We start from the raw sequence: 23203 nt of genomic DNA, 5'->3' as shown, positions 1-23203 counted from the left end.
CTAGGTTCTTGAGGAGATAAGAAGGAAAAATTATTGAGGCATTTTTATTTTTTTTTTATTCAATTTTTATACATCCACCTCTTTTGTCATTAAGTCACAACATTTTATCAAAATATACAAACAGCATAGATGCTTCCAAAATGTATAGTTAGAATTCTAATTAAAAGAGATTGACTACTGCAAATAGCATGCACAGGTCACATATCTTGAATGTTGCCTAAGGAGAGATTTATAAGTGATCAAATCATCAGTAATGTATGATAAAGGTTTTGGTTTTCTTTTCTCTCAGAAGAATTATGGACTTCATTCCTTTCCTTTTTATAACATGATATTAAAATCAACTGAGAATGTATGGGTAGAAAGGTTTTATTGGCAGGAGTCAGTGTTTTTTTTCTGATGAATTCTAAATATAATTTCTATGATGATAATATAGCCAGCATCGGAGATCTGGTAAACCTTCCCTGTCACTGATAAGAGCATGCCCCAGTTTCTATTTTCTTTTTTTCCATGAGGTTCATGGCTCATGAGAATGAATGGATTTGTAAATCTCGAGTTACAAGCTATGTTTATTGTGAAGAATTCCCATAAAAATCTACTTTGGGCTTTCCCCTCCAGGCATTTACACCTTCACAGATATAAACAGAAGAAGATGGCTTAGTAGTTACTTGTCTGTGGCTGAATGAGATCCACTACTGACCGGGCCATGGGCTGTCTCAGTCTTGAGAACTTTGCACTCAGCTTGCTCCTTGATTCACCAAGCATTTCACAGATCAGCAGCTGGTGCCCAAGTGAAGACCCATAGTTCTGTGCAGTGCTAAGTTTTCAAATCATTCACAGTGTGAAGAACCAGCTTTCAAGTAAATAACTATAGTTAGTAATGACCTAAGTTCAAGAACGTCTGTGAAAGGTACCAGGAGTTAGAACAAGGTGTCGTCATTAGTGAAGTAGAGTTGGTTTCTGCTACAGATAAAAGGTCACATGAGGAGCTCAAAGGTCTCAGTCTTTATTGCCAAGTGTTTCATTTTACTTTCATGTTGAAAAAAGAGCCCATGAAGTGTTGCCTGAACCAGTTTCCAGAAAGACAGCACATTCCTTTGCATCCACAGAGAAGCAAAACTCAGGATATGAGCCTCTCCATTCCTGGGTTAATGAAGGAAAAGTTCCTGAACATGTTCTGGTCCATACTGTTGATAAGAGCTTTGTCAGCAAATGACAGCCGAGGTTTCTCATTTAAGAATTCTTTGTCAAAATTGCTGCAGTCGTATGGTGATTTCTTCATCAGAGTTTAAAGGGAGAGAAAAAAGGGAAGAAAATCAACTGCAACTCCATTATCGTGAATTTCGTTATCTATATTATAATCTGTGTACAACAATTTTGGCATTTGCAGATGAAATGAATTGATCATAGATGGATTTTAATGACTCTCTCTATGGACTCTAGCACCAATAATACCATCAAATTCATATAAAGGAACTCCACTGTATGCATCCAAATAGGATCTAGTGTTTTTAGTTCATAGTTTACATGAAGCAACCTTCGGAAAGTGGTGAGCCCAGATTTAACCTTTGCTCTTTTAGTCTACAAGGCACAGAAGGTGGAGTGAGAATGGGTGTGTGTAGGGGGGGTGGGAGCAGATAGAAAGAAGGAGGAAAGGAATTTTACAGATTATATATTCCTGCTCTGTTTTCAGGATCTTTTGCTATTATTGATTTTTCTGATCATATTTACTTTATTATCAAATATCATAGACTCCTTTCCATAGACAGCATCATAGACAGGGACAAGCTCCTTTCAGACTATTGGTCCATTGACGAGAGAGAGAGAGAGAAGGAGAGAGAGAGAGAGAGAGAGAGAGAGAGAGAGAAAGCGAGTGAGCACGAGAGAGCAAAGATCTTGTCATAAAAACTGTTCAGTGTGCAGACAATTCATCTTTCTAAGATTGAGCACAAGCACATGATTATAAGAACATAACTAAGAGTTATGCCCTTCCTAGCCTCAAGGGAACACCTGAACTGCTGAAGGTCATAGCTTGTGGCTGAGGCCAGTGGTTGTTCAGAGGACTGATCAGCAAAATTATTTCCTACCGGAAGAACCAGAAATTGTCCTATAGGACAAGCTTAGATCAAAGTTCTGAAATCTATGTGGAAACTATCAAGTCATTGTTAATTTGCAGTGGAAGGGGAGACATGAATTTATTGTTCAGATAGCTAAAACCAGGCAAAAGCTCATTTTATCACATACAAATGAATAATTTATGTATTAGATATGACACTGTTAACAATAGCAAGAGTGCTAGAAGCCAGCCTGTTGAACACTCAGAACATCCTCAGAGCTTGGGACAAATGTTGAGAATAACTATTCCAACCCTGGGAACAAGGTGAATTGTTTCTTCCAGACATTCACTGTCTGAACTAACAACTGTGTCTGTTTTCTAGGGTGAACCCTTTGTTTCAAAACTCACAAACCTGTGACATTTCAGTGCATAGACATGGTAGAGATGGTCCATGTCTATCCAGGAAATTACTACCTATTCCTAGCAATCACCAGGAATAGTTAGAGCTGGCAAATTAATCACTCTGCTTGACTTAAAAAATTATTTGTTTTAAAATTATGGTAAAAGATACTTATCATAAAACTCGTCAACTTAATCATTTTTAAAAAGTGTACAGGTCAGTGGTATTAAGTACATTCGCATTATTGTGAACTTGTCATCATCATTTGTCTTCAGAACTTTGTTCATCTTAACTTGGCTTTATTTTCTTCATTTCATGGTGGCCCATCTGCTTGCGGGCCGGGCTGTTGCCTTTTCTGATATAGGTTAGTGACTTGCCACTGAGTACATAGCAATTTAGAGATCTATCTTTCCTAAGAACTTATTTACTCCTTAAACTGAAAAATGTCTAACAGTTGCCATTAGGGAATGTAGTTACATGAACACATTACAGATATTGGGTAAATTTTAATAAATATCATGTAGATAAATGGCTTTAAAATTACTGACACAGGAGGTAAGATTTGTATACAAATTTTGGCCAACCAGACAATGAACATTAAATATGTGTGTATCAGGTGCAAAAACCCATCTCCTCTGATAGTCACTCCTCCCAAATATGAGGGGACTTCAAAAAGTTCGTGGAACATATGGAATTAAAATACAAGTTTATTTTGAAATCCATGCATAGTTTTTAATAATATGCCATTTCTATGAACTTTCTGAAAACTCCTGGTACATACTCAAACTAAGGGACATATACTCAGCAATTCATTCTTTTTTTCTTTTTTTTTTTTTTTTGAGAGGTTTTTGCTATAGGGCACGTGCGCTCGCCAGACAGAGAGAGACATAGAGACAGAAAGTGAGAAATCACCCCCCAGGGGGGATGGTCATGCCGCAATCCCTTCTCCTCCATTCTCCTCTCGGGATCTTGGGCACACACGCACACGCGCCTGGCGTGAGTTTTAAGCCACCGGGTCCGGGACGCGAACCGCAGTTGACTACATGGGAGTCCAGCGACATAGCCATTATGCTAACTGCTGGTTCCCAGCAATTCATTCTTCATGCAGGTACAAGTGGATGACAGAGATTAATGTTTGGAAACATGTAGCCAGTATTAAAGAAGCATATTATTACTGGAGGATGAGAGAGGGTGGGAAATAGAGGCTCTGGGCAGGCAGAGGAGCTATAGCTATCAGGATAAGGCAGACAGCCTCCGAAAGAAGGAGAATGAAACCAAACAGTCCCAGGGGTGAGTCCTTACCACTTTGGGCCTGAATGGTGGGTCAATCTCCTTTCTTTCAAGTTCTTCCCAGTTGATCTCCCGAAACAAAGGGTGTTGGCGGATGTCTCCTCGCACTCCCAGCCTTTTCTCAGGTTCTCTCACAAAGAGCTGAAAAGGAGCAGAGATGGAGAGGTTATTTCTCCAGCGATAGGTCAGATCTCGTGAGGCAGGTGCTATATTTCTTAGTATACGAGCCATTTGCTTTTCTAACCTTATTTTTCTGCTTTCATTTATTAAGACTGACTAAAGTGAAATTGGTCCCAACATTCTCCCTGAACAAGCCTTTCTCGATGTTCCAGAGTTCAGGCTTTTGCCCCCTTACTCTTTGCCTGTGACATGCTATGTTTTGGATACAGATCTGGCTTGAAGTCAGTTTTGCCATTATTATTTATGGGACTTCTGACAAGTGGCAGAGCCTTGAGTTAGTTTCCTCATGTGTATAGTGGTGCAAGTGGCCTCCTTCAGGACTGTTTTGAGCATCAAATGAAATAGCAACTCACACATGCAGACATGTACACATATACACATATATGTGCACACACACATACACTTGGGCACATGCACACCTCTGTGCACTATAGCTCCTGGGCTGTAAAACCCAATGTGATCAATTTATTTGCTGCTTGATTGATTGGCCATTAATTGAGTCTGATTTCTTACAAAACCTGTCTTCTTAGGATTCAGGACTTAGGTATGAGGAGACTTTAACAAATTCATGGAAAATGTGTATTGTGGAGGAAAAAAACTATACATGGATTTAAAAATTGTTTTTCTGTACCAAAATAAACTCACACTTTAATTCCATTTTCCATGAACTTTTTGAGTTCCCTGTGTATGACATAAACTTGTCGCAGGCAGTCAGCTTTGGACTTTATAAGGCATCTGAGTATAAAGAATCACTCTCAGCTCCTGCAAACCTGCCAACTGTGACATCTAATTCAAAGTTTGTCTTTACAGTCTCTGAGTTGGTGCCTACAGATGGTCCCCAACAAGTTTTCATCTTTAGGATGGGATTATTGGGTTACTGAATGCCTTTTCAACTTAGGATATTTTCCATGAACAATGGGCTCATCAGGACACAATCACATTGGAAATCGAGGAACAAAGCATGTATTTTCTTCTGGACCCCCCGTCCCTTCTGTTACTTTCTCCCATGAGGTCAAAATGAACAGTGTCAATGATGTTAAGACAGGATAGCCTTGGGGACCAGCAGGTGGAATGGTGGTGAAGGTGCTGGACACTCCCATATGGCTGACTATGGTTCAAGTCCTGGACCACCATGGTGGCTTGCTTTTATCACTTTCTCTCTCTCTCGCTCCCTCTGGTAAAATTAAAGACAAAAACAAAAACAAAAACAAAAACAAAAAAACATAAATGAATGAATAGATAAAAAATAAAAAAAAGACAGGAGAGTCTCAACATTAACTTACAAAAATAACAGGTCTCCCAGATATCTAGAGTAGTTATCCCTTATTCTGATATTCTTTTTATCAGGTACATGTTTGTTTGTAAAACAAGCTCTATTTATAGCACATTTTAAGAAGATGAGGCAAGTATCTCTTGCTTTAACCGCTTATGAAAATAGCCAGGCTTCATGTTCTAAAACACTGCATTACTTATGTTACTTTACTCTTTGAAATCCTAAAAGGCCCACTCTACAAAAAAACACAAACAAAAAAAACAAAACCACCCACACATTTTGTAGCAAAGTGGGCAATATTTTTCTTTCTTTAAATTGGGAAGATCTTTTACAGTCCCAAATGAAATGCTCATGTAACACCCTGGTATATTCACTGGTTCTCAGCATGGTCCTCCCTGCTCCTTACCATATGGTAGACACTGTGGAAACATGGGGCTTCATAGCACTGATTAGAAAACACTGCCTGACATATGCCACATGCCAGGTGAGTCTGAATGATATAGAGTGATTAAATGTATAAATAATAAAAATAAATTTTCAGGTAATGTAACTCTTAAAAGGAATTTTGCTCTGTTAAATTAATATTCATAAAATGCTTGTCATCTTTTCAGTTAAAATACTTTGATTAACATAAAGTGTAAAGTATTCTGCTTGGCTTTTAACTCTTGTAGAGACAAAAAAAATCAGATCGATAAGATTAATTTGTTCTACCTTTAGAAAAATTGTTAAAAAATGTATAGTTAAAAAATAGTTGGTATATGATGAGTCAAATTGCTTATTAAAATTAAGGTTATGAAAGAATAAGAATTAGGTGAATATAGGTAACTCTACTTACAAAGTTTCAAAGCAAATTAAAAGTGTTTTGGTAAAAATCCATACTTACAAAGTTTCAAAGCAAATTAAAAGTTTTTTGGTAAAAATCTATAAGCAAGGCATAAAAATGTATTCTTTTAGGGAAAATTATTATTTTTTTGGGGGGGCGATATAATAAAAGATTATTTAAGGTTGGTTCCAAATATATAAAAAAAAAAAAAAAGGAAAAAGGAAACACTGCATGAGGAAAATAACATGAGGCTGTTATCGGAAAGATTTACTACCTGTGTAATGTTGAGTGTATTTCAATATCTTCATTTGTAAGAAATTAATTAGATCTAAGGCCTGGCCACTTCTAATGTTCTGTCAGCCCCTATGCTTGCATTCAAGGCTCTCTGTGGTCTGATGCTACCACACGTCTCCTTCAGTTCCCAGTGGGACCCTCCCCTGTCCAGACATATCTACTCATTGAATAAACCTTTCTTACTTCTATCCTTCCCTAATAATATTTTCTTCTTGCAAAGAGACACCTGTTTATATATTCCACTTGAATCGCCTTCTCTCCATCTTTTAATCCTAGCTCATTTTGCAAGGCTCATCTTATATCTACTCTTTGTGATGCTTTCTTTAATGATCTCATCTAACAGCCAAATCTCCCTGCTCTTCAAGTCATAGTCATGGTCATGTGATTGATTACATCATTCACTCAAACTGATTTCTTTGAGAACCAGACATTGTGCTAGATGCCTCAGCTTTATTACCCTGATTTTGTCTTCTTTCTTTTTCTTTTTTTTTTTAAACTTCTTTTTCTTTGTCTTTTTTTTTCCTTATTTTTTCTTTCTTTCTCTTTATTTTTCTCTCTTTCTTTCTTTTGGAGAGATTTTTGCTACAGAGCACATGTGCTCACCAGAGAGACAAAGAGACAGAAAGCAAAAAATCACCTCCTGGGAGATGGCCATGCTGCAATCCCTTCTTCTCCATTCACTTCTTGGAATTTTGGGCAAGCAAGCATGTGGTATGAGTTATGAGCCACTGGATCCGAGACTTTAGCTGTGGTCAAGTTCATGGCAGTCCATTAAGCCATCTGCTGGTCCCCTTTCTTTATTTTTTTATTGTATATACTTAAGTACGATGTGACGTTTTGTTATGTGTACATTGTAGAAAGACTGAATCAAACTGATTGACATATCCATCACTTCATAATCCATTCTCACTATTCTTTCTATAGAGAGAATATTTATAAATCTACTTTCTTGGCATACTTCAAGTATATAGTACATTAATCATAAAAACCATACTGTGCAACAGACCTCCAGGACTTATTCTTTCTGCCTACATGAAACTTTGTGCCCTCATTTTAATTTTAAAAACACATTCTAAAAGCAGATATTGTTATCCCAAGTGTCAGTTGAGGAAACCAAGGCTCAGAGTAGTTCAGTACCTTGCTCAAGTCACAAAGCCAGTGTCAGAGCCTAAATGATAAGCAGCCTTCTTCCTACTTCTGGTATTAGTCTGTCCTCTGTTCTTTAGAACATTTTCTCTCCCTTAGGAAAATTAGCTCAGTGTAGTTTTTTTTTTTTCTCCCAAGTCTATCTTTCCTACCAGAGTCTAACTCCAGAGAATAGACACCATTTATATTTTTATTTCTTATAGAATCTTACAGATAATGTCATGCACAAAGTAAATACAGTAAATGCTGGATGAGTTACTGAATAGCAACTATCTTTCCACCTTATTTGCAGATGCTGCATCTTTTAACCTCATCTGTCACTCTCTTGTTTTCAGCTTATAGAAAAGGCACCGAGTTCACAGTAAGCTATACTCTTCTGTAGTCTCAATCACCAGTATGAGTCAACAGATGAAAAAGTAGGTTGATTTTTTTAGAAGCAGAGGAAATAAATGACTTGTCCCATATCTCTTCCCTTGAAATGATCATAATAAATGATTTACCTCCACTTCTCAAGAACATTTTGATGAAGCAAGATTAGATAGAAGGTGTGAATGTCTTAAGAAAAAAAAAAAAAACCCAAAACTATCTTATGTTGTTATAAAAAGAAACATTGCAGGGAATTAAGTTGGAAGTAACTGCCTGGAGTCATGTGTGCACCATATTAGGTTTTTCATTAGGTTTATTCAGTGAACACATGACACTTAAACTGAGAGGATCAGGGTAAAGAGCCTTCTGAGGTTTGTACATGTACCTGTGAAGTTTAAAAATATATATAAAAATAAAATGGATGAGAAGGTAATATGATCTCCAGCTGCAAGGTTCAGTATTCTTTCTAGTTTTGCACAGAACAGTAAATTATCTCCTTTGCATGTAGCAAATCAATCAGCCTGAGGTCCTGAGGATAACCAGTGCCCTCCCAGGAGGTCCAGGAACAGCTGAGAGGCAGGAGAGCTGCACCGAGGAAATAAAATTCATAAAGAAAAATTTGCTTTTGTCTGTAGAAGCTGTCGAAGGGTGGTTTACATGAAAGGAAATAAAAGCACACTTCTTACATAAATGACCAGGATGTAGTTGAAGTTTGTTGAAATTTATTTGACAGCCTGAGCAAGAAAGCAGTTACAGAATGGCCACCAGTGACTGGTGACAGATTGTACTTGGGATCTTCCTTCCCTTTTCAGTCCCTCCTCAGATACATCTTTCTATAAATGGGAGAGGTGTTTCTGCTCAACACCATCAGTTTCAAACAAATGGACAGGATGAATAAATGAGGGAAAAAGGGTATTTCTTGGCCAATAATCAATGGGACAGCAGTGTCTCAGCCATAATTGCTGACGGAGTGCAGCCTCTCCTGACGCACAGTGTTCAGTGCATGGCAGGCACCCATGCCCCATGAGTTACAGGGGCGGAGTATGATACTGAGGCTGTAACAAATGTCGTTAAATGCTGCTTTGTTCAGCTTTCCCAAAACCCATGACTTTCGGGTTCCACATTCCATAAAATCCCCTAGAGGAAAATTTCTGAGAAATGATATTCTCTCTGATTTTCACAGGAAAAGGAGCTTAAGGATATGAGGGCTTTTGGATCAAAGTTATAAAGCGAATGAGGAGTATATTGGCTCATTGGAAAAGTCATGACGCATTTTTGCGTAGAAAAACATTAAAAAAATACATTGTGACTTTTCCATTGTGACGATATGAAACTAGAAGACAGTTTCATGGTTAGAAAATTACATAATAAAACCAAATTTTTATCAACTCAACTGCCTCTGCACCCGTATTCCTGCACTTGCCCTGTGCTGGGCTCATGTAGCAACTCTAGCACTAAGGCCCTTCACTTTCAGGTGCGGCAGGCCTCTGCTTCTGACAGATGCCAGGCTGGATACGCACTGCGGCTTGAGTACACAGGCCTTATCCCATTGCGACAGTTCTCTAGACACAGCTAACCCTCACTCCTGCCCAGTACTGACTCCAGTGCCTGCTGTAGTCAAAGCACGTGGGTCCTACCCCTATGAAGGGCCCTCCGGATTCTGCAGAATGGCACTCATCGTCCTGTCACACAGGCTGACTACTTCCTCTCCTTTGCTAGAGCTGAAATACTCCAGAGAGTGTAGACCGGCATCCCCAGCTCCCTCCACTCTCTATTGCCAAGTGGTTCTTTTGGTGAACTCCACTCAGAACAAAATTGCACCACAGTTACCACAAACATTCAAAGTTCAGAATACTGGGCACTTGGGGACCAGCAGTTAGCATAATGGCTATGTCGCTGGACTCCCATGTAGCTGACTGCAGTTTGAGTCCCGGATCCGGTGGCTTAAACTCACGCCGGGCACGTGTGTGTGCGTGCCCAAGATCCCAAGAGGATCTGTCTGGAGAGCGCATGCGCCCTATAGCAAAAACCTCTCAAAAAAAAAAAAAAAAAAAAAAAAAAAAAAAAGGGAGCTTTTAATAAAAAAAAAAAAAAAAAAAAAGAATACTGGGCACTTGTCATCAGTGTCAGTGAATACAACAGAAGAACATCTGTGGAGGCATTACTATGCCACTCAACACCAAAACACCTCACTTAATCAAACACTGATGAACACATTTGTAGGAAAAATTCTTCCACTTAAAAAGCTAACCTCTGAAATCAGACAAGTTTACTATCCCATTAGATGCACAGCTATCAATGTAGGGATGCTGGAATCATGAAAAAGCAAAGAAATTCAACGCTTTTAAAGGAGCACAATGAGTCTCTTCCAATAGATCCCAAAGAAAAGGAAATTCTCAAAATGCCTGAAATGGAATTCAAAATAATTATCCTAAAAAACTCAGTGAGATACAGAATGAGAAACTGAACAAAGAGAGAAATTCTAAGGCGAGCATGTGGCACAGAGGTTAAGGCACCTGCATCCCACGTGCCTGACTGCGTGGTTCGAGTCCTAGGCCTGTTGCCTTGAATGCAAGCCCCAAAGCCCAAAAGCCAAAAAGAAGAGTGGAAGAGAAAGAATTGCAGCGTGATCATCCACCCCCGGGGGGGCTAATTTTTCTTTCCCTCTCTCACTGTCTCTTTCTCTCTCTTTCTCCAGTGAGTGCACATGCCCTATAGCAAACACACAAAAAAGAGACAAATTATAAAAAAGAACGATACAGAATTTCTTAAACTGAAACACTAATAAATAAAGTTAAAAACACAACAGAAAGGTTCAGCTGCAGGCTAGAACAAGCAGAAGAAAGAATCTGCAATCGGGAAGATAAATCTTTTGAAATCAGTTTGTTAGGGGTGAATAAAAAAGAATGAGGATAGCCTATAGGATTTATGGGATAACATCAAATAAGGAAATATGTCCATCATGTGAGTACCAGCAGAAGAGACAAAATAATAGCTGAAAAAAGCAGCAGAAGTCATGGATCCTGTGGGAAAGCTGAACAAAGTGGCATTTAGTGACATCTGTTACAGCATTAGTATCATACTCCTTTCTCAAGTATTGGGAGAGATACGGACTTCCAAGTAGAAGAGGCTCAAAGATCCCTAAACAGACTCAACCAAACTAAGTTCTCATTATTATAATTAAAATATATGAACTCAAAAACAAAGAGAATCTTTAAAGCAGCAAGGGAAAATCATCCAAATACGTAGAACAGAGTTCTCATCAGACTAACAGTGGCTTGCACAGCAGAAACTATGCAGGCCTTCAGAGAATGGAATGATAGATTCAAAATACTAAAAACACAAATCTGCTAAGCAAGAAGACTGTTCCCAGGAAATCTAGCCTTCAGAATAGAAGGAAAAAGTAACTCAAGTTAAGCAAAAATGGACAATGCATCATCACCGGACTGGCCTTGTAAGAAATCTTTCAGGGGGTCCTACATTTAGAAGCAAAAAAGGTGATAACTACCACGAAAATGAAGCAAAATAAAACATAAGAATACAAAATGTACTGGTAGAGCAGATACACAAACGAGAAACAGAGAAGAATCACATCCTATCACCAAAAAAAAAAAAAAAAAGGCACCAACCCTAGACCAGCTAGTGGCACAGTGGTTAAGGCAGCTGAATTTCACATGGGCAACTGTGTGGTCTGAGTTCTGGACCTGGTGGCTTAAAAAATACACCAGGCACATATGCATGTATTTTCAGCATTCTAAGAGGAGAATGAAGATGGGATTGCAGAGTAGCCATTCCTCTTACGGGGGTGCTTTCTCACTTTCCCTGTCTCTCTCTGTCTTTCTCCAATGAATGTACATTCCCTATAATATTACAAAAAATTAAATAAATATATCACCGATCTATAATTGCAGATGAAAAAAACAGAAAGCAAAAACAAAAAGAATACACAAAATTATCAGAAACCACATAATAGGAGGACAGGACTAAGTTCTAATTTATGTATAATAACCGTATATGTAAATGTATTAACTCACCGTTTAAAAGATACAGACTGGCTAAATGGATATAAAAGATGAACAAAAACAAAATATATGCTGTCTACAAGAAACTCACTTCACCTGTAAAGACATACATAGATGGAAAGTGAAGAGATGGAAAAATATATTCCATTCAAAATGGAAGCCAAAAGTGAGCAGGAATAGTTGTCCTGCTCTCAGATAAAACTGACTTTAATTCACAAATGTAGGCGTGTTTAAAAGGCCATTATAGAGGGCCAGCAGGTGGCATAGTGGTTGAAGTGCTGGACTCCCATGAGGCCAATTGCAGTTTGAGTCCTGAATCTGGTGGCTTGAAACTCTTGATGTGTGAGTGTGCCCAAAAACCTAGGAGGAGAAAGAAAGAGAAGGGATTGCAGCATGGCCATTCCCCTGGGAGGTGATTTCTCACTTTCTCTGTCTGTCTCTCTCTGTGTCTCCAGTGGGGACACATGTGCTACAGCAAAAATCTCCCTTTCTAAAAAAAAAAAAAGCTATTATAAAAAGGAATATAATAAAAAGATCAATTCAGCAAGAAGATAACATCTGTTTTAATATATGCACCCAATATGGGAACTCTTAAATATGCAAAGCAATTATCATGAGAGAAAGGGGCAGAAGTAAGGTCCAATACAAAAACTGTCAGGTTCAGCAAGTGGCATCATGGTTAAGGCACTGGATTCTCACAAGGCCTACTGAAATTTGAGTGGCTTGAAACTCACGCTGGGTGCATATGCATGCATGCACAAAATCCCTAGAGCAGAATAGAAGGGAAAGGATTGTGGCAGGGCCATCCTTCTGGGGGGAGGTGATTTCTCACTTCCCCTCCATCTGTATCTGTCTGTCTCTCTGGTGAGCTCACTCTCCATATGGCAAAATCCTAAAAAATTCCTCAAAAATCAAAACCAAAAATACTTGGAGACTTCAACACTCCACTCTTAGCATTAGATAGTTCAAGACAGACAACGAACAAAGGAACATTGGACTTTATCTGCATCACAGACGAAATGCACCTGACTTACATTTATATACTTTTCACACAATATCTGCAGAATATACTGTCTTCTTCAGAATAGACCATACATTAGGCCACAAAACAAGTCTTAAAACATTTGAATAAAGAAGTCATATAAAGTATCTTTGATGACTGCAATGAAATAAAACTAGAAATCATTAACAAATAAGACACTAGAAATCATACACATTTCCATAAAACATTAGTTTCATGGAAACTAATAAGTGCTTTCATAAAAAATGAAAAGAAAGAAAATTTTAAATAAGCAATCTAACCAGTCCCCTCACAAAACCAGAAAAACACAAACAAACTAATCTCACAATTAGTAGAAGGAAAGGGAGCCCAGGAATAGATGGTTTTAATTAGCTCTTCTTTAAAGATTGAATTTTATAAAATTAAAAATTAGAAGAGCTAATACAAATTCTTCTCAAAGTATCCAAGAAACTGAGGTGGAAGGAACCTTCTAAAATTATTCTACAAGGCCAGCATTACCCTGATACCAAAACCAGACAAAGGTCCAACAAAAATCTAATAAACACAGATGCAAAAATCCTAAACAAAATCCTAGCAAATCAACAGCATATCAAAAGGATTATACACCATGACCAAGAGAGTCTTTAACTCAGAGATGGAAGAATTATTCAACATACATAAATCTATAAAGGTAATATACCATATCAACAAGATAAAGAACAAGAACTGTCTGATCTTCTCAATAGATGCAAGGAAAGCACTTAACAAAGCCTAACATTCCTTTACACAAAAAACACTGAATAAATTAGGGATAGAAGGAATATACATCAACACAAAAAAAGCCATATATGACAAACCCACAGTTAACATTATAGTATACTGAGAAAATTTGAAGTTTTTTTTCTCTTAGAACCGGAACAAGACAAGGATGCCCACTTTCATCAGTCTTATCCAACATATTACTGGAAGTCCTAGCCAGAGCAATTAGGTAAGATCGAGAAGGGATCCAAATTGGAAAGGGGGAGGTCAAAGTATCCCTGTTTGCAGACAGTATGATTTTATGCATATAAGACCCTAAGGATTTCACACACACGCACACGCACAGAAAACTACTGGGACTGATGAAAAAATTTAGTAAAGTTACAGAATACAAAATTAACATACAAAAAGTGGTAGTATTTTTATACACCAGTAATGAAATAGTTGAAAAAGAAATACAAAAGCAACTTCCTTTACAATAGCCACAACAAAAATAAAATCCCTAGGAATAAATTAACTCAAGAGATGAAAAATCTCTAGAATGAGAACTTTAAACTACTGGTGAAAGAAATTGAACAATACACAATAAAATGGAAAGACATCCATGTTTATGTATTGGACGAATCAATATTGTTAGAATGTCTATATTATTGAAAGGAATGCAGATTCAGTACAATACCATTCGAAATACCTATGGTATTTGTATGACATAAGCAATGAAAACAATTGTATAATTGGTATAGAATCACAAAGACCCTGAACAGCCAAAACAATCCTGAGCACAAAGAATGGAGCTGGTGTTACTATGAGATTTCAAAATATACTCGTAAGTTATAATAAAAAAAACTGTGGAACTAGCAATAAAACAGACACATAGATCAGTGGAATAGACAGAGAACACAGAAATAAATCCATATACATACATACAGCCAGGTGAGTTTTGACAAAGAGGCTAAGTACATCAATTGGGAAAAAGATAGTCTGCTATAAGTGATGTGGGAAAAACTGGATGACCAAATGCAGAAGAATGAAGCTGGGCCCATATCTTTCACCATGTACAAAAATCAACTCCAAATGGATAAAAGACTTCTACATAAACCTTACACTCTAAAGGTACTAAAAGAAAACCTATGGAAACACTTTAGGACACTGGTATGAACAAACAATTCTTGAATAAAACCCTAAAAGCATAGGCAACAAGACAAAAAATAGACAAACGGGACTATTTCAAACTAAAAATCTCTGTACAGTAAAGGAGACAACACAGTGACGATACAACCCAGCAACTCACATAATGGGGGGAATAGTTCCATCCTATACAGAGGAGAAGAAATGAACAACCAGAATGTTCAAGAAACTCAACTCAGCAGTAAAAATACAAATAACCTGATTAAAAAATGGGCAAATGACCTGAAAAAACAGTTCTCAAAAGAAGATATACAAATGGCCAACATATAAAAAAGTGCTAACTATCACTCATAAGAAAAATACAAATTAAAACCACAATGAGGTATCATCTCACTCCAGTAGAATGTCTATTATTAAAAAGACCAAAAGTATCCAATGGTAAGGACAAGGAGGAAAGAGATCTCCTTTGCACTGTCAGTGGAAATTTAAATTAGTACAACCATTACGGAAAACAGTATGCAGATTCCTCAAAAAACTAAAAATAGAACCGTCATATGACTCAGTGATCCAACTATCAGACTTATCTAAAGGATAGCAAATTAGTATGTTGTCAAGATATCTGCACGTCAAAGTTTATTGCAGCACTATTGATACTAGCCAAGATATGGAATCAACCTAAATGTTCACCAACAAACAAAACGGATTAAAATGTGGTGTTTATACACAATGAAATATTATCCAGCTATTAAAAAGGATGAAATCTTGTCCTGTGAGGACTAATAAATGAACTTGGGTGACATATGTCAAGTAAAGTAAGTCAGACACAGAACGATAAATATCACATGTTCTTCCTCACATATTACTTAAAGAAAAGACCTTGTAGAAGTAGAGATGAAGAATAGTTACTAGAAGCCAGGAAGAATGGGGGAAAGGGGTGGAACAGAAGGATGATGATTAATGAAAACAAAAGGGGCATCAGCAGGTATTGGGGATTGCAATTATAGCTCCAGGGCCTTGAGTCTGTGACTCATATGTAGACAGACTTTGGACTAAAGGTGACTACAGACCAAGTCTTTTAATTTTTTTCTTTAAAGTGGACTTTGTTGGATCAGACTTTTCAGTGTAGCCCTCATGCTATAGAATTCATTGTTTTCCATTAAATTTCACATATTTGAGCTTTAATCCCTGATATGACTGTACATAGGGCCTTTAGGGACATACCAAGATTAAACAAGGTCATAAGAATGGTGCCCTTATTGGAATAGGATTAGTGTTTTTACAAGAGACACCAGAGCTTTCTCATTCCCACTCTCTGTCTCTCATTCTCTCTCTCCCCACTGTGTGAGGTTACAGCAAGAAAATGGCCGTCTACAGGCAAGCAAGAAAACTCTCACCAGGAATTGACCCAGCTAGACTTTGTTCTTGGACTTTGAGCCTGCATAACTGTGAAGAATAAACATCTGTTGGTTAAGCCACACAAATAGGATTACCCTGTTTCAGTAACCTGGGCTGACTAATACACTTCACATTAAGTCTTTCATCGAGCCAAATAAAAAATTATTTAGCAATTGTAATAATGTTTGAAATTCCCTTTTGGTAAAGTAAAAAAGCATAAATTCAAGTCCCACTAACTTATTTTTACTGTTGTCATCTTTCTTTTTCAAATTGGTTAATTTTGAAATTAGCTTTCACTTTATACATGTCTTATTCAGTCATTAAAAGTGAATTTAATTGGTCGTTCAGGGAGTTTTCTGTTTATTGCTTGTTTGGATCACAGTCAGAAAGCAAAACTGGCTTGGATTTTTAAATACCTACTTCCATTAACCTTGGGCTGAGTATCCTGTGAGGGCTTTGTCAGCACTGCTCAGATTAAAGACTGTGATTCCTTAGGGAGAGCTTTGGAATTGCCTCAAAATTTCCAATGCTCTAGATAAACTGTCACTTGTATTAGACAGGTGTGAGTATATGCCCTTTAAATGTAATTCCTAGTAGTTTTTCAAGAGAAAAAAATGTAGACTACTGACAAAAGATGAGCCTGGTAATACTTTTCTAAGTTTTGATTTAAAATCTGTTAGTTTCTAAGGCTAAGGATCTTATCCTCATTTCCATTTTCAATATAGCAAGAGCAAGGTTAAAAATGATTTCTCTCAGTGATGATCTTTTTTAAAACCAGCTGAGATATTGAGATCCCAGATATTAAATATGCCCACTACACCTGTATTCTTGGTTCACTTGTGAAATATCTGCTAGCCTCTTGATCATATTGGTGGATCTCTTTGATGCAAGTATTTGCACGGAGAGTTCAGTAAATGTAGATTCTTGTTATTCTTATATGTAGTTAGCATGCTGTATTGGAACGATTCATTTTTATTTTATAACTTGCTGCACTCATACACTGTGGGTAGTGTTTTGAATCTTTAAAACAGGTAAACTGGGACTTGCTTAAAGGGTACATTTTTAATGTCTCAGGTGTTCTTATGCCTCTGTGCTGGTTTGTCTTGGGAGCCTCTGATTCACAGCTTGTGATTCTCAGAGCCCAGAGAATCTGCAGCATTGTGCATGAATGTTTGGTAGATCCTTGGCTATCATGGACTTCTACTTTTATGGTGAATTCTGGAGATTGCTGATCAAATGGTAATAGCATGTATTCTCAGAGTTTGTTACGATAATGGATGCATCAATATTTCCAGCAGACAATAAGTATGGCTTGCTGCTGGGCAAACAAACACTGGGAAAGACAGTTGATAAATTAGTTTTGGTATAGTACCTAGGGAAGGAAATAGGTTAAGTAGCCTGTATTTCAGGGGCTTTAGCCAAAAATGTACTGACAAGCAATTTCAGGATAAAACTGAAATATAATAAAAAAAATCCATGATATGAATGAGAAATTGAATAAAGGAGCATTTTTAAAGAATCAAGTAACAATCCTGGAGATGAAGAATTTAATACATGAAATAAAATATTCAGTAGAGAACATCAACAGTTGGCTAGATCAAGCAGAACAATCTGTGAACTTGAAGATAGGACTTTTGAAATAACCCAGTCAAACAAAAGGAAAGAAAAAAATCTGAAAAATGAAGAAAACCTTCATGACCTGTGGGATATTAAGCAATTAAATAAACATTCACATAATGGGAATTCCAGAAGGAGTCAAGAGAGGAAAAAGTATAGAAAATTCATACAACATGAACTAAAAACTTCCCAAGTATAGAGAGACATACAGATGTCTAGATTCTGAAATTCAAAGGATGTCAAATAGATGCAACATAAAAAGATCTTCCCCAAGGTACGTTATAATAGAATTGTCACAAGTCAAAGAAAAAAACCCTAAAAATGGCAAGAGAAAAGCATCTAGTCACATATAAAGGAGCCCCCATCAGACTAATAGCAGACTTCTAAGCAGATACCTTACAAGCCAGGAAGGAATGGGATGATAAATTCAAAATCTTGAAAGAAAGATACAAACCAAAAACCCCACTTCCATCTAAGAATTTATACCTGGCAAAGCTATCTTTCAAAATGGAAGGAGAAACAAATGTTTTCAATGACAAAATTGAAGATAATTCTTCAGGAAATTCTTAAGAGGGTCTATATCTGAAAGTGAAAATAAATAAATATCATCATACAATCATGCAAAAGTATAAATTCACCAGTAGAGAGATCACACAAATAAGAAAGAGAAAATATTCAAACCCTACTATTAAGGAAAACTACCAGTCAACATAAATGATAACAGAAGAGGAAATGAAAAAAAGGAAACACAATATAATCAGGAAAATGACAGCTGTAAGTCTGTACATCTCGGTAACAACTTTGGATATAAATAAACTCCCCAATCTAAAGATATAGACTGCCTGAATGGATTTTTTAAATTACAGGAACCCTCCATGTACTGCCTACAAGAAACTCATCTCATCTGTAAATACATATGTAGAATGAGAGTGAAGGGAGGGATAAAGACATTCTGTTTATTGGGGTTAAATAACACCATAGACCAAATGGACCTGAGAGAAATTTGTAGAACATTTTACCCAGTAGCCACAGAATACACTTTCTTCTCAATAGCAAGTGGAACATTTTATAGGATTGGTCATATAATAGGACACAAAACAACTCTCAGTAAATTAAAAATAGTAGAAATCATACCAAAATTCTTTATTTTAGGGAATAAAACTAGAAATCAACAACAAGAACTATGGAAAATACATGAATACATGGAAAATAAACAATATACTACTGAATGACTATGAGGTCAATGAAGAAATTTGAAAAGAAATTTAAAAATTTCTCCAAACAAATGAAAATGAAACATGACATACTAAAACCTATAAAACACAACAAAAGCAGAATTAAGAGAGAAATTTATATAAAAAAAATAGAAAGATGACACATAACCAAATGATGTATCTTAAGGACATGAAAAAGTAAGAACAAGCTAAACCCAAAGGTAGTAGAAGGAAAGAAATAATAAAGCTCAGAGCTCAAATGAAATAGAGACCAAAAGACATACAAAAGATCAACAAAATGAAAAGTTGGTTTTTTGAATGAATTAACAAAACTGATAAACTAGTCACTAGACTAATTTTAAAAAAAGAGAAAAAAATCCAAGTAAATAAAATATGAAAAAGGCAATATTACAATGATATCATAAAAATATGAAAGATTAATAAGGACTATTATCAGCAACCATATATCAACAAGTTAGAAAATTTAGAGGAGATGGATGAATTCCTGGACATGTACAATCTACTTAGATTGATCCAAAGGACCAACTAAAGTGACTCACAAAAATATCACCTTTAACCATGTGCCTGGTTCAAGGAGTGTGAAGACACCCAGTAATGTAAGAACAGAACTTTTTCCTTCCCCCTCCATCTTCTCTCTGCTTCAACCTCTTATGGTCAGAAGCAGAAACTCAGAGTCATACAGGAAAAGACATAAATACTATCAACCACAACATGACTATGTGTCCTTTTCCAAAGCTGAGCAGCTGCCAACCACGAACGCTGAGTAAGGGAACAGTACAGTTTTTAAATTAGGATTGATGTGGTGACTAATGTCCTGGACTGGACAGTTTTAATTTCTCATCTGAAACTGTTTCTTGACTTAATAATGATGATAGGTTTGTCTTTTACCTAAGAGTGAGCAGAATAATCATTCATCATGTTTAAGTTTTCAGCCAGGGGCAGAAGATGATGAACTGGATTGCGCATATTTAGTAGGGATGATAAGAAGCAATAGGTTGAATTTCAAGCCTTCTTGTACATAGATCAATTACATCTCAAATTGTGGGCACTTGAGAGTCACGGAGCTTGTTTCTGGGCATTTGCTTTGTGGATAATGCATGTGAGTGTGTATCTCTTATTTATTTTTATTTATAATGTTCATATTGGTGCCTCAGTTAAAATGAATAGTGTGTTAAATCCAGTTCAATACAATAATTATTTATTCTTCATGTATAAATAAGAAGCTAGAAGTCAATGGGCATATTAATCAGAAAACCAAATACTGACCATGTGAAAGTCTTCTTTACTCCTTTTCTTACCTTCACTAACAGGTCCTTAGCCTCCTTTTCGAGCCACCGTGGGTAAAAGGGATTGTCCATGCGGATGGAGTGAAAGAGCTCTTCTTCATCTTGCCCATGAAAAGGTGACTGACCAATTAACATTTCATAAAGGAGGACGCCAAAGGACCACCAGTCAACAGAATGGTTGTATTTTTGACCCAGCAAGATCTGTGTGACCAAGAGGCAGAAATATAATTAGAAATAAAGTTGTTGAGTGAAAATTCTTCATGGTCCTCTCAAAGATACTCTGAATAATGGATGGTAATGACAGTATGTAGTTTCAACAGCATCTTTTAAGTAGCTAATGACTAGATAAAAATGACTAGACAATGCTAAAAAATTTGAGTTGAAGTTTGAGCAAACATTTTTGAGTTTCTATGTGTATTTTCCTCTGGATTTAAGTGAAACAACTGAACTATGCTGACAGCTTTCATTTTCCCATCTGTAATGGGAGGAATTGGGTGGCAGGTGGTGGTCCAAAGAAAGCCTGTATATATCTTAAGTCTCCAGTGCCTTTGATGTAATAATCTAAACTAAACCCATATACTTTATGAGCCTCTACTGTTCTGAGTCTTTGCATGAAGTCTCTGTCATAATCAAGCATTCAAAGAGGTCATCGGACCGAGTGCCTTCCTTAAAGCCTAATTAGTCAAGGCTGCTTAATTCAGGAGTTACATTTGTAGTCGCTGTTCTGCAGAGGCAAGTTGTGTGACTATGCCAGGAGGAGTCTGGGAAAGTAAACTGCTCCAATCCAGAATTCAGAAGTCCCTGTGAGTTATGAACAGCTTGATAGTGGGTTCTTAGTAGAACTAGTCTGACCTGTCTCTTAGGGAGGAGGGCTTAAAATTTGGATCCTGTCTTTTTCAAAGATTTTTATCCTTTCGCCAATCTGTTTCAATGGAAAATTAAAAAGTCTATATTTTAACACTTCCACAACCTTCTTGTTTAATTTTAAAAGGTAGAGAAGGCAACATGCCACTCAATGTTTGTAATCCCAACAAATCGTGCCATGCCCTTCTCTAAGACAGTGCATAGCAGAGCCCATCAAGGAAAGAATGGATAAAGAATATGTGGTGATGGCTCTATAGCTGAAGGATAAAATAAATACATTGAAGAGCTGTCTGCACTCTCATGTTCTTTGCAGCATTACTTAGAATTACCAACATATGGAAGCAACATAAGTGTCCATTAATGGATGAATGCATTAAGATAATGAGGTATATACACAATAAATTACTATTCAACCTTTAAAAAGAAGAACATTCTGCCGTTTGCAACAACATGGGTAAATCTGGAGGCTATGATATTAAGTGAAAAAAGCCAGGCATGGAAAGACAAGTACTGCATAGTCTCACTTATGTGTGGAATCTAAAAAAGTTGAACTCATAGAAGCAGAAAGTAGAACTGTGGTTACCAGAAGCTGGGATAGGGGAGGGTAAATGGAAGATTGGGAAATGTGTAAAAAAAGTGATGCATCCATACAATGAAATACTATTCATTCTTAAAAATAAGGGAAATCCTGTTACATGCCATATAGATGAAACTTGAGGACATTATACTAAGTGAAAATTACAGAAACAACTGTGTAATTCCACTTCTGTGAGGTACCTAAAGTAGTCAAATTTATAGAGGAAAAGTAGCATAGTGGTTGTGGGCTGGGGAAAGGGGAATGGGAGTTATTGAATAATGATATAGAGCTTGTTTTTCAAGATGAAAGTGTTCTGGAGATCAGTTCCACAACAACGTGAATATGCTCAACACTACCAAACTGCACACTTGAAAATGACTAGGATGGTAAATTTTATATTATGTGTCTCTTCCCACAATAGTAAAAACAAAACAAAACAAAATAGCATAATAATTTATTAATTGAAGAGGAGGAAAAAAATTCTCAATTCATAACTACTGTGCCAGGATGGGTTGGGGTCACGCTGCTCTATGAGGGACTTCAAAAAGTTCGTGGAGTTTAGATGGTGATTCTTTCCCATTCTGGACTGAGTCGGGTCTGCTTGTAGGTCTCTGAGACCTGAAGGTTGACAACTTCTTTATGTCTGGGAGGCTGCACCATGCCACAAAATGAATATATTGAATTACGTCGTAAACGCTATGGATACTGTTTGAATTACCATGAGAAAAAGAGAAAGAAGGAAAATTGAGAGGATCATGAACGTTCAAAGAAGGCAAAAAAGTTGATTGGTCTGAAGGCTAAGCTCTATCATAAGCACCGCCATGCTGAGAAAATACAAATGAAAAAGACTATCAAGATGCATGAAAAGAGAAACACCAAGCAAAAGATTGATGAAAAGACTCCACAAGGAGCAGTACCTGCCTATCTGCTGGAAAGAGGACAGTCCTGAGCTAAAGTACTTTTTTTCTTTTTTTTTTTTTTTGGAGAGGTTTTTGCTATAGGGCGCGTGCACTCGCTAGACAGACAGAGAGAGACAGAGAGACAGAAAGTGAGAAATCACCCCCCAGGGAGGATGGCCACGCTGCAATCCCTTCTCCTCCATTCTCCTCTCGGGATCTTGGGCACGCACGCGCACGCACACGCTCCCAGGGTGAGTTCAAGCCACCCAGTCCGGGACTCAAACCACGGTCGACTACGTGGGAGTCCAGCGACATAGCCATTACGCCAACTGCTGGTCCCAAGCTAAAGTACTTTTCAATAAACAAAAAAGGAAAGAGAAAGTGGGAAAATGGGAAGTCCCTTGTCCTGGGAGAAACAGAAATATTAAAAGTTATTCGAAGAGGGGAACCAGCAGTTAGCATAATGGCTATGTCGCTGGACTCCCACGTAGTCGACTGTAGTTCGCGTCTCGGACCCGGTGGCTTAAATCTCACGCCGGGCGCGTGTGCGTGCGTGCCCAAGATCCCGAGAGGAGAATGGAGGAGAAGGGATTGCG

General features: G+C 37.3%; 1 protein-coding gene across 1 annotated transcript in view; it reads right to left on the bottom strand.

Annotated features, from left to right (window-relative positions):
- Nucleotides 1–33: 33 nt before the first annotated feature.
- Nucleotides 34–23203, bottom strand: part of PRKCQ (protein kinase C theta) — a 129510-nt gene continuing 106340 nt past the window's right edge. The window contains exons 18-20 of the mRNA XM_006150052.2: nt 20280–20468; nt 3756–3884; nt 34–1273 (exon numbers count right to left, since the gene is read on the bottom strand). Coding sequence (XP_006150114.1) covers nt 1118–1273; nt 3756–3884; nt 20280–20468 — 474 coding nt within the window. The 3' untranslated portion in view covers nt 34–1117. The remainder of the gene's footprint in view (nt 1274–3755; nt 3885–20279; nt 20469–23203) is intronic.

The sequence above is a fragment of the Tupaia chinensis genome, unplaced genomic scaffold (assembly GCF_000334495.1).
Source record: "Tupaia chinensis unplaced genomic scaffold, TupChi_1.0 Scaffold000275_1, whole genome shotgun sequence".
Lineage (NCBI taxonomy): Eukaryota > Metazoa > Chordata > Mammalia > Scandentia > Tupaiidae > Tupaia > Tupaia belangeri.
This window is presented reverse-complemented; position numbering and strand designations above follow the sequence as displayed.